This window comes from Leptonotus elevatus, chromosome 2 (genome assembly GCF_054856555.1).
Source record: "Leptonotus elevatus isolate MCC_2025b chromosome 2, RoL_Lele_1.0, whole genome shotgun sequence".
Classification (NCBI taxonomy): Eukaryota; Metazoa; Chordata; class Actinopteri; order Syngnathiformes; family Syngnathidae; genus Leptonotus; species Leptonotus elevatus.
In genome coordinates, this window is record NC_141240.1 from 22,537,294 (window position 1) to 22,562,752 (window position 25,459).

At 40.9% G+C, this 25,459-nt stretch overlaps 2 protein-coding genes across 5 annotated transcripts; one reads left to right on the forward strand and one right to left on the reverse strand.

Annotated features, from left to right (window-relative positions):
* Positions 1-16: 16 nt before the first annotated feature.
* On the reverse strand, positions 17-1,975 carry rfc2 (replication factor C (activator 1) 2). The gene is made up of 6 exons (XM_086069834.1): positions 1,664-1,975; positions 1,316-1,421; positions 1,147-1,248; positions 696-954; positions 352-612; positions 17-258 (listed from the first exon to the last, which is right to left on the reverse strand). The coding sequence occupies exons 1-6, from the start codon at positions 1,896-1,898 to the stop codon at positions 148-150; spliced, it is 1,074 nt and encodes a 357-aa protein (XP_085925960.1). The 5' UTR covers positions 1,899-1,975; the 3' UTR covers positions 17-147.
* Positions 1,976-7,006: 5,031 nt separating this feature from the next.
* usp11 (ubiquitin specific peptidase 11) lies at positions 7,007-25,418 on the forward strand. 4 transcript variants are annotated; one of them, XM_086069818.1, is made up of 22 exons: positions 7,007-7,125; positions 7,238-7,516; positions 10,554-10,660; positions 11,133-11,263; positions 11,424-11,541; positions 11,967-12,112; positions 13,541-13,602; positions 13,829-13,928; positions 14,020-14,430; positions 16,277-16,501; positions 16,892-16,975; positions 19,086-19,180; positions 19,258-19,440; positions 19,518-19,612; positions 19,877-20,431; positions 20,547-20,617; positions 21,831-21,943; positions 22,065-22,214; positions 22,437-22,552; positions 22,646-22,734; positions 24,275-24,498; positions 24,907-25,418. In XM_086069818.1, the coding sequence occupies exons 2-21, from the start codon at positions 7,404-7,406 to the stop codon at positions 24,476-24,478; spliced, it is 3,168 nt and encodes a 1,055-aa protein (XP_085925944.1). In that variant the 5' UTR covers positions 7,007-7,125; positions 7,238-7,403; the 3' UTR covers positions 24,479-24,498; positions 24,907-25,418. The 4 variants fall into 4 exon arrangements, with proteins under 4 accessions (XP_085925944.1, XP_085925945.1, XP_085925943.1 ...); XM_086069819.1 differs by having other exon boundaries at positions 24,275-24,494; XM_086069820.1 differs by having other exon boundaries at positions 7,009-7,125; positions 14,020-14,193; positions 14,272-14,430; positions 24,275-25,418.
* The last annotated feature ends 41 nt before the right edge of the window (positions 25,419-25,459 follow it).

Genomic DNA, 25,459 nt, shown 5'->3' on the forward strand with positions numbered 1-25,459 from the left:
ATCCAGCAGGGAAACATTAAATTAACCAAACACTTTATTACGAGTATAGAAGTTGAATTTTAGTTCTTGAAGGCTACAAAACAATATACATTGTGTTAAAAGTCAAATGATTTATTCCAGGTGGTCTGGCTAATGTCCTCAGCGCCGCTAGCAGGCAGTAGGGGGCGCCGTCTTACGGCAAAGACGAGCCACCAGTCCAGCCATTTGCAGAAGTGAGTTAACGCCCTCGATGATACGCATGTGTGTGTACCCAATCTCCTGAAAGAAAGAAAAAAATCGTCTGCACTTTTTAGATGAGAAAGGCTGCAGATTAGTGTCTTTATGCGTCACAATTTTTGGTTTGCACCTCACCTTAATGAACTCCAGTTTGAGGTACTCTGCCATCTGGTAGGTCTTACACACTCTGAAGATGTTCCCGATGATGTCCTCCGGTGAGTAGCCCAGTGCCCAAAGCTGCTCCACCACTTTGTACGCCTCGTCCAGGTTTCCATTCACGCAGTGTCCCAGCATGCCCTTCACCAGCAGGGGGTGCGGCTCGTCGCACACCTTGAATACGTTCTCGCTGTTGATGTAGCCGAAGCCCGAGTTGGTGGACTGCAGGTTGTTCAGCGCCTAGCCACACGCAAACGGGACGTAAAAAGTGTGGGCCAGAAAAAAACATACGAGAAGAAACGTGTCGGTGCAGGAGTCCTCACCTGCCGCATGTCTCCCTGTGCGGTGAAGATGACCGCCTCCAGGCCGTCGTCGGACACAGACAGCCGCTCCTTCTCTACCACTTGATTCAACCGCGCCAGGATCTGGCCGTCGGTCAGTTTGGAGTAGCGCAGAACGGCGCAGCGTGACTGGATTGGTTCGATGATCTTGTCGGAGGCGTTGCAGGCCAGGGCGAAGCGTGTCGTCTTGGAGTAGATCTCCATGATCCTCCTCAATGCCTGCTGGGCACCGTCAGTCATACTGGAGGAGACGTCAAAGTTGGGAGTGGACAAAAAGTAACAACTGTATTGCCTTGGTTTGGTACCAAGAAAGTCCATTTGGTCTAATGTAAACACTGAAAAGTGCCATTTTCAATTCCTGCTTCGAAAAATGACTGCGGGTGTGTAAGGAAAATACAAGTAGCCAACGTCATCCTCCATTCCCTTATCTCACCTGTCAGCTTCATCCAGGATGATGATCTTGTGTCGTCCTTTGGGTAGCGTCACCTTCTGCTGGGCGAACATTTTGATCTTGTTCCTCACCACATCGATGCCCCTGCGCACACCAAAGCGTCACAACCATAAAATCAAAACGCAACTAGGGGGGGGGGGGGTGATCTCACCTGTCATTTGAGGCATTGAGCTCCAGCACTGCGTCCTTTATGGAGGCACCAAGCAGAGCTCGGGCCAAACACAGGATGCTGGTTGTCTTTCCAGTTCCGGGGGGACCTGAATCATCAACATCAGAGCGGTTAGCCCTTGACAGTAACTTTATTTATTTGTGATCCGCTATCTCTGACATAAAACAACAATTTGTTCACAATTTAAAAGCGTTATTGCATGTCTGTGAAACTATCAAGATTCATTGGAATCTTGTAACATCCTCAATTCGTTTGACACTTAACACATTCAAATTACTGCATACATTCGAATCATTCATGTATATTGTGCTTTAGTGTCTCCATGCTGACCTGCAATGATGATGTTTGGGACGTTTCCCTCACGGGCGAACACCGCCAGGCGGCTCACTGTGTCCTCGTTGCCCACGATCTCGTTCAGCTTCACCGGCCTGTATTTCTCCACCCAGGGCAGCTCGTAGGAGACGGAGCTCGTGCTGCTCCCCTCCCCGGCCTCCGTGTCTGGCTTATGTGTGCCTTCTGCGGCTGTCTTCTTCTCGCTCGTCGCCTCCGTCATTTCCACGTCCATGATGGCCACTCTCCACAACAACTTTGTTCCCGCTCCGGAAATTAGTAAGTAAGGTCCATTCCCATTGGCTGAGGTCCTAGCCACGAGTTACGCTTGCCAGTCTCGCGATATTTAGATGAAAACACGACGTTGGTATCACCAATCGGCAGGTTTAGATGATTACTTTTCAATTATTATGGGCCTGCTAAGCGGAGCAAGCAGCAGCGAAGCTGCTGCTTGCGGAGCAAGCAGGCACATATTACTATCCACCCTAGAAAAGGGTTTAATTTTATTATTTTTTTTATATTTTATTCCACGATTTTTCCGCAAAAATGCGGCCCGTACCGTAGATCGCACCGGCACGAATGAGGTATCAAACGATGCGGCTCGATCTGACTCGGTGCGGCATTATTTTTCTAAGAATTCCCAGTTACCATGGCGACGCTATTCCCAAAAAACTCCCAAATAAAGTCCCATAGGAATGAATGGGAATCCGAAAGAGATCAACTCCAATCAAGCACCTTTTTCAAAGAAACGCTGCGCGCGCATACATTAACCGACCGATATGAAAATTAGCTCATTTTGTTGGAATTTTTGTCATCTTTAGCTCAGTGTCAAAAAAAAATTTAAGGAATGAAAGCTCTCCCCCCTGTGAGGGTTCAAAGACAGTGAGCAAAGGGGTGAAAGTCGCCTTTCTTGCATCAGTTAGAGTGTGACTAATTAAGGTCTGAGTGGTGGGAACCAAAAAATATATTTCCAAAAGTTTCACTTCAACTCGTCACCATGGCCACAATCTTTGCTCACTAGACATCAAATTCGCACATTTTGTAGCCACAAGCCTCTGCTTTCTGAAGAACTAAGTTTTATTTGGCTAAGGTGTCATTTAGTACCTTTATTTTCACTTTAAGCGAGGAGAAGTCGCACATTTTTGATCTCTTTTCAATGTAATTTTCGCCGTTTTTGCCTCTTCATTTTCGATCAATCATAAGTTTTCAACCTGCTCTCATTTGGTCATTTTTCATCCGATTAAAAATCTGAGAACATGCTCGCGTTCCCCAAACCCTTGCCGTTCTAACGAGCCATTTCTGGAATCTGCATCTTCAACCGTTAAGTCGCGAGAGGCTTTTGTTTGAGGTGAGCGTAATCCTATACAAATCAATGGAGTGTTGGTGCGTGACGTCTCCTCACAACTTAAAATCAAATGTGTGTGCGTGAATGTGCATGTTTTGTAAAGGGGCAGTGAGATACTGTTAATTATGGTAGATTCCACATTTCTTGACCGATTTCAATGGTTTGAATTTTAAACTGTTCAGCTCATTGAAATGTTACTTAAAATCAAATGTGTGTGCGTGAATGTGCATGTTTCTTAAAGGGGCAGTAAGATACTTTATTTGATCTTGATTATGGTTAACTTGCACATTTCTTGAGCGATTTCAATGGTTGAAATTTTAAACTGTTCAGCTCATTGAAATGTTAGTTAAAATCAAATGTATGTGCGTGAATGTGCATGTTTCTTAAAGGGGCAGTAATACTTTTAGTTGATTATAACTTCCACATTTCTTGAGCGATTTCAACGGTTGAAATTTTAAACTGCTCATTGAAAAGAGTTGCAAGAGTTAGCAGGCCCATTCAAAATTTCCGCGGGAATTTTTCTAGTTTGTATTAGTGTACAAAATGCTACGTATTTTTTTATTCCCCTGATTTACTGAATTATTAATGCTCTTTCAGAAACACTGCAGAGAATATATTTTTACGAGGAAACCATTTTTTAAATGAAAATGATCGGACTCAAAAATGAGTATGAAGTATTTTCGACATTTGTATTTGTATTCAACATACAGTAGTTACCCAGGGGGCAAAGTGAAAAAACCGACACGAAATGTTGTAAAAGGTTTTGCACCAGAAATGTCTAGGACCTTCAAGGATCATAACCTAGGTGGTCAACTAGCTACTGGAAAGCTGCAGGAGTCCAAAAACACTCTTTTTGGGATATGTTCCTGGCGAAATTATTTAAATGCAAATATTTAGATACTACAATTGCATAAATTGTCCTACAACTTTCACATTTGGCAGATAATATTCTTACACATAGAGACATGCAGGAAAAAAACGATTCTGGGGCTTTCTGAAACTCTGTTATAAGATATCACCCTCAACATCTAAAAAAAAAGACAAAAAAAAGTATCTTTGCCTAACATATTCTCATCAAAATTATTATTTTCCAATACTTTAAATGGTGAATATCTATGCCTAATTTGTATATACCACCCTAATTCATAAGTTTTCATTTGAGTGCAAGATGGTCAGCTGGAAAGTTAAAGGGTGGGTCAACAATGCAACCCCTAATGTGAAAAAAAAGAGTCAATTATACTGTCATGATCACCATTCTATTTTAGATTGACTTTTTTAAATAGTTCATGCTAGACAAAGACACATTTAAGAGACATTGCCATGCCACTGAAATATGAGCCTGATTTCCTGTGGCGCGCACACATCTTCCCTGCACTTGGAAGACGGCGCTACGTCGGTTACTTACGTCAGTTCCTACCGGTTTATGAGACCTTTTCCTGTATCCTTCAAAATAAAAGTATCAACTATATTATAATAGCACAATAAAACAACGCAATTCTGCAATACAAAAACAAAATAATAGCAGGGTATATTTTTGCCCTGCAATTTGGCGCCCCCTCCACTAGATGGCGCCCTAGGCGACCGCCTAGTTTGCCTATGCCCTGGTGGCAAGAGTTGTGAAGACCAAAGCACCAACAATACAAAGTGATACGTCAAGGACAGTCTGCTAAATACCTGCACTTTATTACCCACATGACAGTTTATAAAAACCATCAATGCTCCTCAAGATGAAGTCTGCACCATGATTCTACAGTATGTCAGAGAAATGCACCAAAGTGGCACCCAAAATGTCATAATTGCTAAATAAATGAAAAGAGCTACCAATGTTATGAGAAGAGACTTTCATCTCATGTGAGTGCAAAAGCATCAGATTTGGCTGATCCAGGATCTAGCTCCTCATGTCAGGAAATTTTTGAAGCCAACAAAAGGTGTGTAGTTTGTAATAAGCAGTAGCTCCAAGGAAAGGCACCAACTTCCATGGTATCCACCAAAAATAGCCAAAAGGCCATTGAGGTGAAATCCAAGAAACTGGGTAAAGATGACACATTATTGAGACTGATTGGGCAAAGTCATGATATGATTGCCAATGATATAGCCAAGGCTTAACCTGCATGCTGTTGCATTTACTCGCCTCAAGGAAGAACTTTTCAATGATAAATCAGGATTTCTATTGAAATCTGCGCATAAATAGTACAGGGAAATTCTGAGGGAGCTTGGTGTCGAAAATGTGGAGGAATACCAAACTAATTATTGACTCATCAAGCCATTTTCAAAAGTAAAAATAACATTTTGTCTATAATTAATGTGATAACTTCATTATTTTTCACTTGTTGTCGACCGAAGATGACATCACCTGTGCTGAGGCAACAGGTGACAACCAATCATGGCTCAGTTTGCTGACCAAACGCAGAATACAGGTGGGCCGTGATTGGTCGTTACCTGTTTCCCCAGCACAGGTGATGTCATCTTCCGTCGACAGAAAGTGGAGAAATTGTTTTTTAAAGGTATTAATTGTACATGAAAAATAATGAAGTTATCAAATGTATTCCGGACAAAATATTAACTTTTTACTAAAACACCTTTAATCAGACATGCAGTTCAGGTTTCGTGTGTGCATCAGGTGTATCCCTTGGTAATGCCCTAGAGAAGCTGATTAGACGAGAAGCAGATCATATGAAGGATGATAAATATTATGTATTGTGGAAAGCTGCAAAGTTTCTTTGTGTAGATTGTATGAACTGCACGAGACAAATTTGTTAGGAACACTCAACTTAGACGCTTAAACGCTGATTTGCAAAAATGATAGCATGATATTAAATTGCCAGTCCTAGGTAAATTCTACTAAATTTAGTTTGATTACAATACAGAAAGCCAGAAAATTTGTGCAAATAAACGATATTTATCTACATTATGAGTCATTGGCATATTTAAACACTATATTTCCAAAAACGTGTATTTAAAAAAAGTCTTAAACTAAGATATTCAACTGGGCATGTTTAATGGCAATATCTATTAGTTGTTTTGTTGTGGTTGTTGTTTTTACCCTACTCACCTGAGTCGTATGCTTATTTGAGGGCAAGGTTATTTATTTAGAACCATCCTGTAGTTTTCCAGTAAATAGTTGACTGGATTTTCCACTCAGGTTGTAATCGGTGAAGGTCCTAGATATAATTTCTGGTGCAAAACCTCTTACAACACTCCATGTTTGTTTTCAATTTTGGCCATAAAGTAGAAGTAGACTTTTGGCCACAGCAAGTGCAATATTCAAGATAGAAAGGCCATCTTGGACTCAAATGGAAGCTTATGAATTTGGGAAGTTTTCTATATTCATGCTAGGCATAGACATACATACTTTACCATAAAGTACTGAAAATGCTGTTTTCCAAAAAATAGAGGTTTTGCCCCTGGGTAAATTGTGTGTCTGGATTATCTAGTCCGTTGTCTATTTGTGAAAACATGTCTATGAGCAAGCCCGTTTGCTTGCTCATGCTTCATTTTCGAATTTTATTTGCGCATCACAGCAAAATAGTTGAGTTATAATAAATAATATCTATATTTGATGGAATTTATACAATGTTAAAAAAATGTTTTATGTATTGGGACATGCACGACGTAATGGTGTTATCAAGCATCAGTACATTACTCTTTATCGGCTAGTACTCAAATAAGCTTGTACTCGGTGTGAAAAAGTGACATCAGTGCATTCCTAATCTCTCAATCTTTTTTTTTTTGCAACAGGATACCAACGACATCCTGTAAACTCCCCTTAATGCATGTCTCCAATAAATTTAAACTCTGCAAATACCCCACCTTCTAGACTCTAGAGTATTGACGCTGTTAAATTGCTTATCTTTCTACCTTGTTACCCTTTTTCATTTATCTGTCGTTCCAAGCCAAATAAAACGTTGCAAATCTCGCTATAGTCAAGTATCGTACACGTGTTCCGCCGCTAATCTCGCGATACATTAATCAAAACATAAGACGTCACCAAGCTGAACGAAGTCGTTGATGTGACGCAGCCAAACAAGAGACTTTATTACATGTCACCTACTTTACGTGAACGTGTCAAACGTGACGCCACCACTAAAGATAACTCAACACTTGAATGATCATCAAGGTTCGCACATCACACGACATACACACATTACATTCGCGTTTGTGTCTTGCGAACGTGTAGCTCACCCAGACTATTTAGAAAAGTGAAACAAGTGATTTGTGTGTTTGGAAAGGTCGGAGCGGCGAACCCGGAAGTCGTCATCCTCCCCCTGGAAGCCACTTCCTACTTCCGCAAACAAGTCCGCGCAGCCCCCCAGTAGATGGCTTGAGCAAGGCGGCGTTTCCAAGTGTCCACTTTTGCCTTCATCTCTCGTCATTAATGTCTCACTGACCGTTGTCATGGCGGCCAACAGCCGCTGCTGCGCGGCCGAGCCTCCTCCGGGCCTGGAGACGCAGCGGCAGGAGGTCGAGTGTCTGCTCCGGGACTGCGAGCTTCGCGCCGGGGACAGTTGGTAAGAATCAGTCGCGCTGGCTAACCAGTTGCCGTGAACGCCTCAGAACGGCTGCCTTTTATCGCCACTGGCACCGAGGCCGCTTTTAAGGGGCTCGTGGGAGCCTTTTTTGTATATGTGTGTGTGTTTTTTTAAGGGGGCGGCCATTGAAAGCTACGGCTTAGTAGGCTCGCTTCTGACTGACCGTTAGCGCAGGTTGCTAATGTTAGCATGTGTGGAGCGCCCCCACCCCTTCCTGGTCAGGTTCACTTGCAAAATAAATGTCTTGGTCCTGCTCTACCGTCTTTGTATAACATTTTATATGATAGATTAGTAAAGTTTTAGGATGAATTGCAGCTGTCAGCGCCAAATATTGTAGACAACTTTCAAATATAACACAATGAACCAGAACCGACGAGAGGAATCACCTATTTGCATTTGTTCTTAGTGGAACGTAACCGTATCTGTTCGGCGAAAAACTCAAATTTGCGGCTATTAATGTAATTTTGTGCATTTTCTGCCATTCCTTAAGATGACAATGATGCGGCATACAGTCGTACCTCGGCATATCGCGACTCACTTTGTGCTGTCTCATCTAACTGTGGGTATTTAAATATTAAAATCATACATATAGAATTTAATACTGCAGATTCGTCGCTATATTGTGGATCGTATCGTATTTTGCGGCTATCATTTTTCCACATTGACTCGTTACTGCAGATTAGCATAGCAATAAGTGTGAGTAGGAAAGAGACAATGTTCAAAGTTTCAGAATTGGAGCCTCAAAGAGAAGATAAAGTGCAGTGTGTCTATTGCAAAGTAGAACTTCCTTACACGACTGCACGTCTTAACAAGCCCACTTCAGCCGACAGTCGGTGGAGCTGGCAAAACGCTGCACAAGACAAGAAATGGAAGTGACAAAGCCAACAAAACAGCAAGCTAGAAGGCATACACAGGATTTGGTCATTTGGCGGCTTTATTTACATCTCATGGTAGATGAAATCATGAACACTTCCAAATATGAGTCAGCGTTCACACAACTACTGTCAGGCTTCACCTAGAAAGAAAGAAAAATGTCAGGAAAAGGCTACTAGACCAGCCAGACATTATTTGGGATTCATCAGTGGTACTTTAAATGGTGGAAGGTGTGTGTTGACTCCAATCTAACATGACTTAAAACAGGGTGTGCGAACTTGTGCAACCACATTATCTTTTTTTTTTTAATCTTGAAAATATTTACATTTTTCTTAATTGAGCTATACTGGTTATAGTTCTTATTGTGTACAATTTTGAAGTTAGTTGGTCGGATTTTACTTGTCACAAAATAAAACTCCTTTGAACAGGGGTGTGTCAACTTTTAGTAAACACTGGACATAATAGCATGCTTGCAAAGGCTGGTTTTAAACAATGCAATTTATTATTCTTAAACTTAAATAAAAGTGGGTTGTGACCTAGCCACAATAGTGAAATTCACGTCCTAGGCTAGCAACCTTTAAAAACCACAAACATAAAAACTGCTTTTTGATTAAGGGATTGTGAACATTTAAAAAAACATTTATTTACAAAGTGTCACAGAAGTCTGCTTTAATGTGTGTTTCTAAATTGTTTTGTTAGTGTGAACGAGCCAACGTATAATACACCTTGCTGATCTCCGTGTATCTTCAATTCATTAAGATTTGATTTATTGGTGTGCTGCTGCATCTTAACCATTTTGAATATAATATAAACTTTACATAGATACTGCAAATACAGGTGTCAACTTGTCAAGTAATAAAAGTGCGGTTTTGTAAAGGTTTAACATCTCATGGAACCCCCCCTCCCCTTTACAACTCTAGGTGAGTTCTGAGTAATTGTATGGTTAATTATAGCAAGCATACTTGAGTACTAGCTAATGTTTTTTGGCAGATTCTCATCTTGTCCTCTATTTCAGTTGCTGTTTCTATTGAGAATTGATCAAATGCTAACAGTTGCTATGCTAACAGATAGCAACCTCACTAGTGAAGCTGCCTAGACGACTGACAAGAATTTTACATTTTGCTAACATACAACAAGGTGACAAGTTGAGTAGAGAAAGCGCTGAAGGAGATTGGTAAGGATTTAAAAATGTCCTCTGTTGTCAGGTCCAGAGAAGGTGTTATTGCCAGCTGATGGTTTTACATTTTGCCCTGTATTCAGGATGATTTCCTTTGAGGATTGATAACATGCCAACTGCTGTTATGCTTTAAATATTATACAGCAAGATGGCAACCTGAGTAATGAAAGCGAAAAGCAATCATTTGATTCCATGTAGACGTTCTCTTCATAAATCATCAATAAATATGTGACTTATTAAATATTAAATGGCTCCATTTCCTGATATAGTGACAGATTGGGTGTCTGTTGACTCAATACCTACTTGTATTGATAAGCCACAAACAATGACACTTAATAAAAAAAAATATTGTATGTAACACGTTGGGAGTCTTGAGTGCTTTGAATATGACTAAGGCCTAACCGATATCTGGCAGAATAAAATTCTGATAACTGATTATTAATTAAAGAACATAAAATAACATGTTCTTTCATCCCCTAAAGGGGAAGTCATGTTGAAACATTTTCTTTGCAATAATATGTTCTATGCTCCCCCACTAGTCTGAAAACGGTATTCTGCTTATTATAAGCAGAGAAGTCCAGCCGTTTTTATCCATGTCATGCGGCTCACCTGTTTTTACCGTACAGTTAGTACGTTAGTGTATAGCTTTGTGGTGGTGCATAGGACATATTATTGTAAGGAAAATGTTGGACTTGAGATTTGACGCTTACAACGATATATAGGAATTACAGGCTTGAACATTTGAGTGATATATTTTATATTTTTTTACTACAAAAAGGAAAAATCTGCCCTTTTCCCTTGAGTGGTGGCGGGGGGTGAATGTCATAATCCATGTGCTTTATCTAATGTGTACAAAAATAAAACAGCTGAGTTTTGCTGATTTTTAAAAGAGCTAATATCATCCGATCGGGCCGTGAAGTGATGTCACATTCATTCGCTTTGTGTGTGTGTGTGTGTGTGTGTCAGGTTCATGGTGGCGCATCGCTGGTACGAACAGTGGAAGGAGTTTGTGGAAAGCGGAGACCAGAACTCATCGTTTCCCGGTCAGATCGACAATATCGAGCTGTTTGAGGGTCAGTAAAGTTGTGAACGCACCTCGTCGACAGCTTGTCTTTCAGACAATGTGGGCAACAAGAAGAGGAAAAACATTTATTTGTTTGAGATCCCCAATGACCTGGTTCATCGGATATTATTCTTGCACTATTTTGACTTTATTCACTTATAATTAGTTATTGTTGTACAGTTATACAACACTTTTCCTTGATATTTTCTTTCTACTATTATCAATGTTGTTCTACTATTACAACTTTATTTGTATAAACTAAAAACGTATGACTTTCTTTCCCCCAATATTGTAGCCCCATCCTCTTACTGACTTTGCATAAAGTAACAATATTTTCCCCTAATGTTACGAGTCTTGTAAAATAGTAACGTTATACTATTACACATTTGTTCACATACTTTTTATGACTTTATGCTCATTATGCTGACTAGTTAACTAGTTCTATCCCATCCAAGTGTATTAACCAGATTTCTTTGCCACAGATGTGGACTCGTACCACCTTAAAGAGCGTTTGGTGGAGAACGAGGACTTTGTGTTGTTGCCGGCTGAGGTGTGGCACAAGCTTCTGTCCTGGTACGGGATATTGGACCAGCAGCCGCCACTGGAACGCAAGGTGACTCCTATTCTTCATTTCCATATTCATTGATCATTGATTATTATTTTTTTAATTCATGTAACGTGGAGATGGGCGTTAACAAAATTTGGGTCACAAAAATGTGTTTTTCAGATTTTAGTCATGAAGTATTGCGTTTTTATTCTCGTGTGTGCTTCAGGTGGTGGACCTGCCCAGCACGCTCAAGGTGGAAGTTTACCCAGTGGAGATCTTCCTCTGTCTCCATGGCAACATGGAGAACGTCACCACGGCGCAGTTTAGCCGCACCGACAGCATATGTGAGTTGCATTGTGCTCAAAGTGGGCACTCCTGCGTTCGAAGCAACATCCGCTTACAATAATGGAAGTAGAGCTAGTAGAATACGAGGGTGGGTGAACTTCAGTGCTGGAGGGCCACATTTGGTTTTTAAAACTGACAGATGGGGTCAGCCCTTTGGTAGATGAGGTTTAAAGTAATATTGAAATAAAACGATTAAGTTACGGTTAGTTTATGTAATCGCTAACCTTGCAAAGAAATTAATATTTTTTTATTTTAATTAGCTCATTTTATAAAACAAAAGTTTTAAATATGAAGTAAGAGATTTTAACTTAAGCACAAAACTTTGCACATTCGCGCTTAATTTGCTGATGTGATTTAATGTCTGACGTCGCACGCGGCAACTGTTGGACCACTTTGAAAAGTGTGTGTGCGCTCACATGTGCAGACTCTATCCAGTCGGCCATGTGTCGGACCTTCTCGCTACCGCCGACGTGCGAGTGCCGCCTGTGGATGAAAAGTTCAGACAGCAACTGTGAGCGTCTCCGGAACGTCAACATGAGCGTGCTGGACGTCTGCCTGAGCTCAGGGATGGTGAGTAGTACACGCACATGCACACGCACACGCAGACACACACATGCACGCGGAGACACCCTCTGACACGCTGAGCCAATTGTCTTGTATTCTTTTAATACTGCATTGATAATAACTAGTAGTGCTACAATATAATGAGAACACCTGAAACGGCGTCTTTCATGTTCCATTCTGTTTCATTAATATGGCTTCATGTCAAATGTCCTTTTCTCGTAATACTACGATTTGTTCTCTCTAGCTACAAAAACGTGTCTCGGTGGATGGATGGACTTTATTCTTTTGGCATCACAACTTTTTCTTGTCAAATAAATTTAATTCATGTAAAATGTTTTTTTCTTATAATATTATATTTATTGTTGGACTAAGTTTGTCATAAATCTTTAGTGATGTGAAGTGACATTCTCATACATTTTCTCGTAAATGTTTATCTTATTCTATTAATGTACTTACATTTTTTAATTTGATTGTCATAAAATAACACATAAAATCCTTTATTTCTTATGACTTTCTATCATTAATTGTCTTCTGCTTGCCCAGGCTATTCTGACTTTATTCAAATAAATAACTTTGTTCACATAAAAGGAATTTATCTTAATTTATGACTTTGTTCTCATCATGAAATTAATTTATTACCACTACGACTTAATCCTGTTTCACAACTTAGTAAAATAGCATCTTTCATACATAATCATGCAATTCAAAGTGCTGTGTAAATAAAACATCCGTGGTACAATATTTAAAAAACAAAACAAAAAAACCCTTCTCCCCAACTTCCCCATGAGCACACTCACAACCTGACAACTATGTAACAAAAAACATAGTGGGGCACAGAATAACCACGTGAGGAAAAGCACTCAAGGGGAGCTCATCCACACTGAAAGGGACGACAGCTACACTAAAAGGAATGACAGCCCACCAACCCATCCCCCCCAGTCACCCAGTCCCCCGGACCTAAGCCTTCAGGACGACCACCCTCCCGCCCCCATGACAAAGCCAGCCATCCCCCCTCCCCTGAGGAAACACTGGACCAAAAAGCTTAAAGACAACAGAATAAACACAGCTAAAAACTAAGACAATAAAATAAAAGGCTAAAAGTGAAGCTAAAGGACGATATGGTAAAGGGAGCTAAAAAGCGAAAAGACGGTAAGATGAACAAATTAAGAGTAAAAGAGGTCAGTTAAAAGCCAAAAGAAAAAAGTGCGTCTTGAGCCTATTCAAAATATTAGCAGTCTCTGTGGACCTGATGTCCTCTGGCATGCTAGTCCATAGTTGAGAACCAAAATTCAATTTATTCATGTAAAATTACTTTTTCTTGAGACATTGTAACTTTTTTTTGTAAATGTTTTTTCCCCCCTTTGATAGGATGTTTTTCCTTGTAAATCACAGCAGTTATGTTCAACTGTGCGCTTGTGTGCATTTGTGTTTCAGACGGTGATCATGGAGACGAGGAATGCTGACGGTACTTGGCCAAGCACAAGACCTTTAATTCTGTAAGCAACTTTGTTTTGCTTTCGTTTTCTCTCTCTTGTTTTTTTTTTTTTTTTTTTAATTCCTCACCCAAAGTCACGCAAAGCCAGAAGTATGGTATTTTGACAGAAGCATGCCATATACCGGTTATTAAGACACCTAGGAATTGTTTTAAATGGTGGGAAAAAGTAAACATATTTGAGTATAAGTATTTATACGTCTTCATGGAGCCTGATAATTGTTTTCCAGGAGGAACTCTGTGGATGAGCAAGACGCGTATCGCGGTCAGGCTGGCGTCTGCGGTCTCACAAACCTCGGCAACACCTGCTTCATGAACTCCGCTTTACAGGTCTCATACACGCACGCTACACACATACAAAGACACACGCGTGCCTCCACACACTCACACTGTTGCTGACATGCTTTCGCCCGCCCTGCAGTGTCTGAGCAACACTCCCCCTCTGACCGAGTACTTCCTGCAAAGTACCTACCTGGAGGAGCTCAACTTCTCCAACCCGCTGGGCATGAAGGGCGAGATCGCCGAGGCGTACGCGGACGTTATCAAGCAGATGTGGTCGGGTCACCACTATTCGGTGGTGCCGCGCGTCTTCAAGGTGCCGCCGCGCCACCAATCAGTGGCGAGCACCGGCGCAGCACGAAGCTTGACGCCTGTCGTTTTTGTGTGCGCGCAGACGAAGGTGGGCCACTTCGCGTCTCAGTTCCTGGGCTACCAGCAGCATGACAGTCAGGAGTTGCTTTCCTTCCTGCTGGACGGGTTGCATGAGGACCTGAACCGGGTCAAAAATAAAGAATATATCGAGCTGCGAGACGCCGAAGGACGTCCGGACCAGGTCATGCTCATTTTGTATAATCTCTTTTTTTTTCCTCCAGGTGCAAAAAAGTTTGTTTTTAGGAAAAATTCATGTTATCATGAGGTAGTAAAAAAAAGTTTTTGTTTTTTTTATAAGCCTTTTTACAGAAACGTGGAACTGTCAATGTGCAGTAAATTTTTTTGACTGGTGAATGCGTTTGAAAGTTTTAAAAGTTTGAACATACTTGTAGGTTTAATACTAAACATCTAGCATTTTTCCCATAATGCCACAGGGTATTGACATGTATACTTAACTCATTCACTGCCATTGACGATTATAGATGTCAAAAATTCACTATTGCTATAAGTTAAACATTTTTTTCCACTTTTATTAGCAAAAGTATGAAAACCTAGAATTTTTTTATTATTGTACATTTAGAACAGATATCAAGTTTGTGAATAATCGTGAGTTAACTAGAAAAGTCATCCGAGTAATTATGATAAAAAAAAAAAAAAAACGCCGGACGCCCCTAATTTTTAATAATCTTTTTTATTTTAAGAAATTTTTAATTTAATTATTTTAAATTATTTTTAAAAAATCAAATAAAACATTACAAATAATATATATTTTTTTTAAATAGAAAAGATTATTGAAAATTTAAAAAATAATAATTACAATTATTTTTTTTAAAGAAAAGATGATTTAAAAAAAGATTTAAAATAAATAATTAAAATATTTTTTAAAGAAAATATTAAAAATTTGAAAAAAAAATTAAAATATTTTGTTAAATAGAAAATATTTTAAAAAAAAATTAATAAAAAAAAATATAAAAAATTATTACAAATTAGGGGCGTCAGGCGATTAAAATTTGTAATCGTAAATAATTGCATGATTTCACTCGTTAACTCACAATTAATCACAAATTTTATATCTGTTCTAAATGTACAATAAAAAAATCTAGGTTTTCATACTTTTGTTAACAAAAGTGGGAAAAAAATGTTAAACTTATCAAAATAGTTCAAATGAATTTTGACGTCTATAATGTTAGTGTTAAAAAATATATATTTTTAAAGAAACACGTAAAAATAAAATTAAGAGAATAATTATTTTTTATTGTCTTTAGCTCAGGTTAGAGAGATTAAAAAGCCTCAAAACATTTGCCAACACACGTCGGACTGGTCACCTGCCTCACGTTCACACTCACTCAGTGAGAGTGGTCGTTTCGCATCTGTGAGGTTGTGGGTTCGATCCTCACCCCTGGTGACCATGTTGAAGTGTCCTTGAGCAAGACACTCGACCCCGATTGGCTCCCAGTGAACCTGGCAGCGCCCTGCATGGCATCAGCCGACCACTAGAGTATGAGTGTGTGTGTACGCGTGTGTGTGAGTGAATGTGAGGCTTGAATTGTAAAGTGCTTTGAACACCATATGGTGTAGATAAAAGCGCTGTATAAAAAGCAGGCCATTTACATTCGCACTTATGGCAATTCCCATTGTTTTTGGATGTGAGAGGAAAAACCCACACCAACATGGGAATAAGATGTAAACATATACAAAGACTGCAGTTGAGAATCTAACCTAGAACGTGCTAACCACTCTTTCTCTATGCTGACTAAATTAACTTCTATACATTAGATACAAAATAAAAGACAAAGACACACAAACGTAGTCCTTTACCGCACAAAAATGCTTTGTGTGTTTGAGCATTAAGGCCATACCATGTACACATCCCCTCTGGCCACTTTACACATTTTCAACTAAATTTAGGTTTTGGCTCTGGCTGGCCCATTCCAAAACATTATTTTTCTAAAGTTGATTTAAGTTGCTTCCATTGTCCATTTTTGATCCATCTTAATGTGTGTTTATGTTCGTGTTGTCTCAAACAGGAAGTGGCGGAGGAGGCATGGCGGAACCACAGACGGCGCAACAACTCCGTAATAGTCGACACCTTCCACGGCCTCTTCAAGTCCACGCTCATTTGCCCCCAGTGCCACAAGGTGTCCGTCACTTTCGACCCGTTCTGTTACCTGAGCATTCCACTTCCTGTCAGCAAGGAGCGGGTCATGGAGGTCTTCTTCATCTCGCTCGAACCGTTCGCCAAACCCATGCAGGTTAGTTTTTGCCAAATATTTTTTGAAAATTTGTCAGTTTAACTTCCCATTGGCCATTCCCAGGTGGGGAGGGGCTGAGTATAGAAACGTCTGATGGACATTTTCAGAGCTGTGGCCGCTATTTGAAGACAGTTTCAAGATTAAATAAAAACTACACAACCATCCAATGTCCACAAAACGCAATTTAGGGCTGGGGCATACACCAGTGAAGAAGCTTCTTGGTGGCAGTTGGCCCTAACTTTTGTAATGCTGCCACCTAAAAGACTGGATTTTAAAGTTAACATTTTGGTTTATTTTGATCAAATGACATTCGCCAAGGTCATCTGTTGTTCGTGTTGTACGTCTGTATTGTGTTAATGCTTCCCACTGTGTGTGCGTGTGTGTGCGCAGCATCGAGTCGTGGTTCCCAAGGCGGGAAAAGTGGCGGACCTCTGCTCGGCTCTGTCAGAGATGACCAGCGTTCCCGAAACTCAAGTGAGTGTAAACGCATCTTAGTGATCTTTTCTATTATAATAAAACCTTTGAAGACAGCTTGAACACATTTTGTGTTCATCACATGCCTCGAGTGCCAGCAATTTTATGTGTTCTATGATCATTTTATTATAACAAATATACCACATGAACGAATGGACGCTCTTCTGTCACTAGACTTTTTTTTTTTTTATTCTACCCTTTTCCGTGTAAACAAACATAATAGAAAATGTTTTTCTTTGTGAAATCTTGAACATCTGAACAGTGGTTTCCTTCTATTAAGCACTGGAGGGACACCAACTCACCAGGATGGCTCGTCACCCCCGTTATTGGCTGGTCACGTGATGACCTTGCCATCCTTGACTAATTTTCCAGATATTTGTTGTACTTTTTTGCATTTATGACACACACTCTTGTGCTAGGAATCGTAATGCAACCCCATGGTACGTTCCTTGTTCCAATGTACGCTGCATTCAGATTGTCCAAAGAAGCCTGTTGATATAATAGTGCCCATGCCCCATTTGAAACAGTTGGCAGACAGGGCGGATTTTCAATCTAAAATGTCTTCCGTTTGCGGCTCATTACCACTCCTCAAACTGCTTGCAATTTAAAGAGCCAGGGCATCAAAACCCATATCAACCCATCCCAATAAAAAAACAGAAACGGCATAACTCGGCTCTGATTCTAATAGAGGTCCGGACGTTGACGTCACGCGTCCCTAAATGGCCATTAGCACAACCGTATTGGCAGCATAGAAAACATGTCTGCCACTTTGAGTAAATAGCAAACGCCATACGAGAACTCAGTATTGTTAATTCAGTAATCTTACCGATTCGACATGTCATCATCATTGCTCTCTTCTTTTTTTTTTTTTTTCTCTTTTTCTTTTTTGTATGTGCATGTGTGAGTGAGTGTGTACCCATTAATTCACCTAAAACCTATTAAAAATCCCATACCGTTCACCTAAACCGAATACTTCAGAATCCAGCTAGAGTCGTGAGGTTGTCAGGAGACCCGAGGAAGGATCAAAGAAAAGAAAGGAAAGCTAAATCTAGCACCGACCAGACATTACCTACTACCCACTGGGTTATCAACCAGGATCTATCACCAACCCCAGAAACATCTACATTTTAACAAATTAGGGAGACCTCAAGAGACCAAAGGAAAGACTGAGGAAAGCCTCCACCGATTCAACGACCAGAGGAAGAAGCAGATTGTGTTTGTAAACACCATACTTTAACATTGACTGACAGCTGTTGTGGACAAGATGCCACAACGAGAAGAGGCAAATAAAGGATCGATCATGTTCCAGGCTACCAAAAGAGGAACCAATGCTTAGCCGATGTTGCACTTTGAACATGGTGACTAAATTAGCTAACTGTTACCTCACGCAAAATGTGGGGAAAATAATCGATTTTGTTCATTTGTGCTGCTACGGTTTAATAAATATTACACAGTTGAATTTAATAACTGACCAACACCATAAAGACTTTTTACGGCATAAATGTCGGCGGCCGTGGCCCCATAAGCAGCTGCTAAGTTGCTAACGTACCTTAGGTACAACACTTGCGTGAAACTGCCAACTTCGATGGCATTTTGACAAAGCATAAAGGGGAAATAAATCCGGATTGCACAAACTTGTAAAGGCTTTGTATGATCAGATTTGAAAGCTCGCACCGGCAAGAGAGGAGCTAATTCCACGAAGCAGTGTCGCCAAATTGAAAAAAAGCACCCCTGACACTTCATCGCAAATCCAACATGTCCACATCGTGCATGTATATCATGTCCTTTTCATCAAAGTGACTGCCAATGCTCTTAGGCGTAAAGCTGACGGATAAACGCTAGTATTAGCCCTCCTCGCCATTGTAGTCCATTAACGCTGCGCCGCTACGTTGAGGGGGGCGTGTTCAGAGAAATAGTCACGTGACGTCCGGATCTCTATGGACTTCTTAACTAATTTTTTGGCAATTGAGTTAATATTCTTCACCCTGAGAAAAAGCCAAGTAGAAAAGGCAGACATTTTGTTTTGTGACAAGTCCTATTCATTCTGTATTAGAGTATGCCACTGAAAACGAGACGCCAGGTCTAAACTATGGCGTGTGTTGTGTTTCAGATGGTGGTTGCTGACGTGTTCAAACATCGCTTTTATAAAATCTACACACCAGACGAATCTCTGAGCTGCATCCTGGACCGAGATGACATATTTGTGTAGGAAGACCTCTTCGTCCACTTCCTGTGTGTGCCTTTTTTGCCCTCGTGGACAAATTGTGTTTGTGTGCGCGTAGGTACGAGTGCAGTGTACAAAGCGAGCAGCATGTGCTGCTGGCGCTATACCTGAGGGAGCGTTCCCACTACAGAGACTACGGCTCTGTCAGCACCACGCTCTTTGGACACCCGCTGCTGCTGAGCGTGCCGCGCAGCAGCTGCAGCCAGGAGGCGCTCTACCAGATTTTCCTGCAGAGATTGGCGTGAGTAGCGCTCAACACAACCGCCTCATTAACTTGACCACCTCGGGTGTCATTTTTGCTGTGTTGTTTGCATGCAGACGCTACGTGCGAGTGCCCAACTCCTCCGAGGAACTGGAGGAAGACGACGACGAAGAGGAGCTGTATAAAAGTCAGACCAACGGCATCAGTGACGGTAACAAACTAACCTCAGAACTGCTTTAATACTTTATAGAGTTGGCAAATCCAGGTCTAGAAAGTAAAAACCCTGCCACAGTTTGGCTTTAGCCCCTAGTGCTAGCTAGCTAGTTAGCTCCCTAGCAGGTAAACGAGCACCATAGGTGCTAGCTAGGCTAAAGCCAAACTGTTACAGGGTTTTTACTTTCTGGACCTGGATTTGGCACCTCTGGTATGTTATCTGCGACATAATTTCCTTTCTGTGTCTTAATTGGCCGCTCAGATGACGAGCAGGATGACGTGGAGCGAGTGGGATCCTCGCAGTCAGAGGCGTGTTGCTCCGACGGGCCGTCGAACGGCCGCCACCAGGACCCCGCTGCTCCCGCCGAGGGCCACGTGCGGGTCTCCCCTCCGAAGGACTGCAACGTCCACAACGCGTGCGCCAGTGCCGCCAAGCCCCTCTGCAGCGGCGACGCCGGCCCGAGCGACGGACACATCCACGCCCGCGACGAGGAGAGCCGAGCCGACGAGGAGGAGAATGAGGAGACGCAGAATGAGGAGGTGGAGGAGGAGGAGGAGGAGGAAGAAGAAGAGGAAGAAGAAGAAGAAGAAGAAGAGGAGGAGGAGGAGGCGGCGGCGGCGGTGGCGGCGGCGGCGGCGCAAAGTGACACTGCTGTGGAAGAGGACGGTAAGCAGGAGGAGGCGTGTTCGCCCAGCCCGCCAGCCAATGAACAAGCGACGAGGTCATGTCGCAGGAAGAAGAAACGTCTGTTTGACATCCAGGCGGTCAACTGCAACGGCCTTGAGCGGGAGACGGGACCCGACATGATCGTCAGCTGTGAGTGCACACATTCGCACATGCTTGCGAAATAGATCTCTCTCACACAAAAATGTCTCACTCACTTAGTCATGCAAATAACGTATGTTTAATGTGATATGTGTTGTGTAAGCAGCACAGCCATACGTGGCTCTGGACTGGGACGCCAAAACCAAGAAGAGCTTCTACAACGAAAACGAGGCAGAGGTCAGTTTGTGATCATTGAAGTTATTATTGGGTAAAATTAACAATCTGAAATAATTTAATTACTGATGTTCAGAAGTTCATGTTTAATGTAAATTTTTGGACCAAAATTCCTAAAAGGAAGTATCACATTATCTGTTATATCGTAGAATTAACGGAGTGAAGATTATTATTATTATTTTTAATAAAAGAAAGTAGCGGGAACCCGGTGCGGTAACATTAAAACACCTGCGGCTTATAGTCGGGCGCGGCTTATATGTGTAACAAACTCGAGTATTCCCCAAATTTAGCTAGCGGGACTTATAGTCAGGTGCGCCTTATAGTCCAGAAGTTAGCTCTTAATATAAAAAAAATGCGCTGAGCTGTCATAGTCTTACAAATGCAAATATGCCATCTAGTGGCAGAACAATGAGCAACACATCAATATCACACTCATTTCTTACAGTACATATTTTTAATTTTAACTGAATTTTAGGAATTACTATGAAATTAGTGTATCAATGATTAAAAGAGTATTTTTATTAGTTTAACATTTTTTCCACTTTTATGTTAACAAAAGTATGAAAACTTTGAAAATATTTTATTGTAAATTTAGAACCGATATACATAATTTGCGATTAATTGTGACGTAACTATTAGTTATGCGATTAATTACAATTAAAAAAATGTAATCGCCTGATTATAAAAATGCATGTTGCAAATATTGTAACATGCAAATATTTTAGTATTAAACATAGATATATAAGTAAATAATAAAAGAGGTTGTTAATTCACCCTTCACTAGCATCAAAATGCATCATTTTATATAATTTTTTTTTTTTTTAAGACACTAATCAAGAAAAAATACCCATCCTTCATTCGAAGCAGAGGTTCTCAGAATGGATCCATGGAGCCCTTCACGTGTACCCCTAAATGCCATCGCAAAGGAGGAAAACATTCTAATATATTTTTGGGAGAAAAAGCCTTGAAGTGATAACGCATTTGAATTTTATTTAGAAAAAAAAATGGTGGTGCGAAAAGTTGTAATGGTTTGTTTATGTAAAGACTCAAAACTTTTCCTTCACCAAGACATTTTGTCAGGTCTCAAAGTTAGTGCAATTATTATATGATAGTCAATTTAAGGCACTGAGTGCAAGCTCAAACGACTTGCTTGTCCTCCTCTCTCTGTTCTCCCTTCTGATTGGCTGGCCTGCCGTTTCCTCTGTCTGTGCTGCAGAAATACGTGAAGCACAGCAGCATGGACGTGCCTCTGCAGCAGACCACCATGCAGCTGCAAGAGTGCATCCAGCTCTTCACCACTGTAGAAACACTGGAGGAGGAGAACCCATGGTAGGCACACACACACACACACACACACACACACACACACACACACACACACACACACACACACACACACACACACACACACACACACACTTACCTACCTACTCCAACGTGTGTGTCATAGGTACTGTCCCGTGTGTAAGAAGCACCAGCTGGCCACCAAGAAGCTGGATCTGTGGTCTCTGCCAGAGGTCCTCATCATCCACCTCAAGAGGTTCTCTTACACTAAGTTCACCAGGGAGAAACTGGACACCATTGTGGACTTTCCGCTCAGGTACAATGCTCGGAGCTAATGCTAACGCTCTATTTGTGTGGAAAATACCAGACGACACACAGCCTACAAATCACAGGAGCTAACGCTGGACTTTTATAGCCATCCGTTCATTCCAAGTAAAATGTCAAAAGAAACAGAAAGATAAGAACACAAACACAAATGCAGTCAAAATGTCTCCCCAACAAAGTTTAGGAATGTAAGCAAGCCACTTGTGTGTTGCAGGAATCTGGACTTCTCCGGTTGTCTCCTGAGGAAGAAGCTTTCCAATGGGGAGCCTCCCAGCCGCTATGACCTCATTGCCGTGTCCAACCACTACGGAGGACTCCGAGATGGACACTGTACGACGTTTTTTTTTTTTTCTCTCCTGCCACTTACAACTCTTTTAAGCCAAAAGTGTTTCAGTCGATTTGTTTGTATTTGTACGTGTGCAGACACCAGCTATGCACGTAACAAGGACAACGGTCAGTGGTACTACTTTGACGACAGCAAAGTGACGTACGCCACAGAGGAGCAGATCATGGTAAGCAATCCTGAATATGATGACCTTAGTTTAAAATAAAGTCGTAGTATTAGGAAGAGTAACATTTTATTTTTATTTTTTAAAATAGTGAAATTTTTGGAGAAAATGTTAAAAATAGTTGTATTATATTTGAGATCTAAATTATTAAAAATAATAATAATAATAATAAAATTACACACAAAAAATAGGAAAATTTAAAATTTTAATCCCTACAGTCGTTTCCTCTGGTTCATGTTGACACCTTGTCACCATACAGTATATTGACACTAGTGCTGAATAACTGCTTACAAGTTTGAAGATATCAGTGATACTAATTAGAGGACACACCTTGTTGAACCTGTCTCTACTGTAGATTATTTTGCATCTTTTCAAAGGACACCTTTGTGTCCAGGCCTGTTTCATGGGTTTATTGTTTAAAATTATTTAATTGGTCCAGAAGCAAATATTAGATTTTCATTAGGACAAGCGGTACAGAAAATGGATGGATGGATGGATGCTTAATTTTCAATTTTCTTTATTACTTTTCTTTCTATTAACAGTACCAACAATTCTATCCATGTGTATATTTTCTATAAAGTTGTAATATTACGAGAACAGTAATTTTTGTTGTATATTTTTTTGATTAAATTCATAAAATTAGAGGACTAAAATATGAGAAACCACTGAAAATTAGGGATATACCGATAATCAACCTGGCCGATAATCAGCGGTGATATTCAGCATTTTATGAATATCAGCAGCAGCCTCTTTTTTTGTTTTGATGGCTAATATATTAAAAACTGTTATTTTTACTCTGACGGGCGCTTTTCTGCTCCATCTGCTCTTGAGTCAGCAGCTGTTGACTCTCTGCACCATCTGATTGGTTGCTCGTGCAGTGCTAACAGCCAATAAGCAGCAATTAACTCGCGGGCTAACCTAATAGCTATATTTTTAGTGGCTATTTGGGAGTTATCCCGGTGTTAGCGTGTGGGTGAACGGTTAGCCCGCGAGCTAACAGTGCGTGAATTAGCAGCTATTTGTGAGTTAGTGTGTGGGTGAATGGTTAGCCCGCGAGCTAACCGGCTAGCTCACAAATTAATGGCTATTAGGTTAGCTCGCGGGCTAACCTAATAGCCGTTATTATTATTATTTTTTTTTTTGCGGGGAGTTATCCCGGGGTTAGCGTGTGGGTGAATGGTTAGCCCGCGAGCTAACAGTTAGCCTGCAAATTAGCAGTATTTGGGAGTTAGTGTGCGGAAGCCAGAATATAGTTTGTGCAAAAGCTGATGGCAAACAAAAAAACGTTAACATGTTGTAAATCACAAAAGCTGTTTATTGAGCATGTCCTTGGAGGTATTTAAGCAGCCAAATGCTGTTTTTTTTTTTATTATTAAACATTATTATACAAACTTTTTGTTGTTCTTGCAAATGTATATCGATTATCTGCTTCCCGACTACCAATAATCGGTATCTGCCCTGAAAAAAAGCATACACTGAAAATGATGGCTTGTACACAACTTAAAAAAGGTAGTTGTCAATCATGGTTTGTGATGTGTGTCAGACCAACGCCGCCTACGTGCTCTTCTACCATCGCCAAGACAAAATGAGGAAACCGAGTGTGCCCGCACCTTCGCCAAGCTCGGCCACCAGCACGCCGTCCGCCACAAGCTCGGCCTCATGCACGCAGCCCTCGGAGGCGGACGTTGCAGCGGACACGCCGCCGTGCGCCTCCTCCTTTGCCGAGCTCACCATGGAGACGGACTGAACGACAGTTGGGTTTAGTGGGTACATTCTCCTTTATTTTTATTTTATTTACAGCGACAGTTGCACACCTCGCAACGTGTGATTGAACAATTTGATCGAACTTTATTGGTCAAAAACGGCCATGATCTATTTGTTCAGAAAGGGTAATTTTATTGGATGGTGTAAATCTATGAATTCAGACACTAATTTGATAAATAAAGAAAATCTATTAAATCAACAGACACTAACATGATTGGATGAATGAATTAAAATAACTTGATAGGACCAAGAAAAATCTATGAATTCAGCGATACTAATCTGATTTGATGATGAAAATTTGTTTCCAAACAATCCTGTCTGTTTTCTTCAGCCATTCCGTTTCTGAATTCATCTTTTTCTTTTTTGTCCAATCAGATTAGTATCTGAATTGAGGGGTTTTTTTTCACCCAGACTCTAATTTGATTGGACAAGCTGGGTGTACCCAGCCTCCTGCTTGAAGACAGCTGGGATAGGCTCCAGCATGCCCACGACCCTCGTGAGGATAAGCGTTTTCAGATGATGGATGGGAAAAGAAAGACTTCAGAGACTAATCTGACTGGATGATGGAATTGTTTGATTTGAAAGTCTTTTTAAATTTGACACTCTACTCGCTTCGAGGGCGATGCTGTCAATCATTATTGATTTGTATCTCAATTTTCCTTTGCCACATTCCTACTTGTTGATTTGGGCTTTTTTGTGTATATTTTGCTCGTGCTATTTATTTGGCGCCACGTGACCTAGTGGGCCCGCGAAGACGCTTCTTTATCCCCCTCCCAAATGTTTGGACAGCCGCGATGCTGTACAGTATTTTTCTAACAGAGCTTCTTTTTATGGAAACTGGTGGGGCTTTCTCTGGTCTTCCTGTTTTTGTCAAATATGCGAAGATTTTATAAGACTTTTGAAATAAAAGGACACTTATGTCACCACCGCCACAGTGTCTACTTTCAAGGATCAAAGAGTCAAT

What these genes read in the sequence shown, in the direction of transcription:
- rfc2 (XM_086069834.1), bottom strand. Translation starts at nt 1,898, where the DNA reads ATGGACGTGGAAATGACGGAGGCGACGAGCGAGAAGAAGACAGCCGCA. An exon ending in CTCAATGCCTCAAATGACAG is followed by an intron (nt 1,249 to 1,315) that starts GTGAGATCACCC and finishes TGGTGTGCGCAG; the next exon opens with GGGCATCGATGTGGTGAGGA. An exon ending in TCAAACTGGAGTTCATTAAG is followed by an intron (nt 259 to 351) that starts GTGAGGTGCAAA and finishes TCTTTCTTTCAG; the next exon opens with GAGATTGGGTACACACACAT.
- usp11 (XM_086069817.1), top strand. Translation starts at nt 7,404, where the DNA reads ATGGCGGCCAACAGCCGCTGCTGCGCGGCCGAGCCTCCTCCGGGCCTG. An exon ending in CCGAAGGACGTCCGGACCAG is followed by an intron (nt 14,431 to 16,276) that starts GTCATGCTCATT and finishes TGTCTCAAACAG; the next exon opens with GAAGTGGCGGAGGAGGCATG. An exon ending in ACAACGAAAACGAGGCAGAG is followed by an intron (nt 20,618 to 21,830) that starts GTCAGTTTGTGA and finishes TCTGTGCTGCAG; the next exon opens with AAATACGTGAAGCACAGCAG.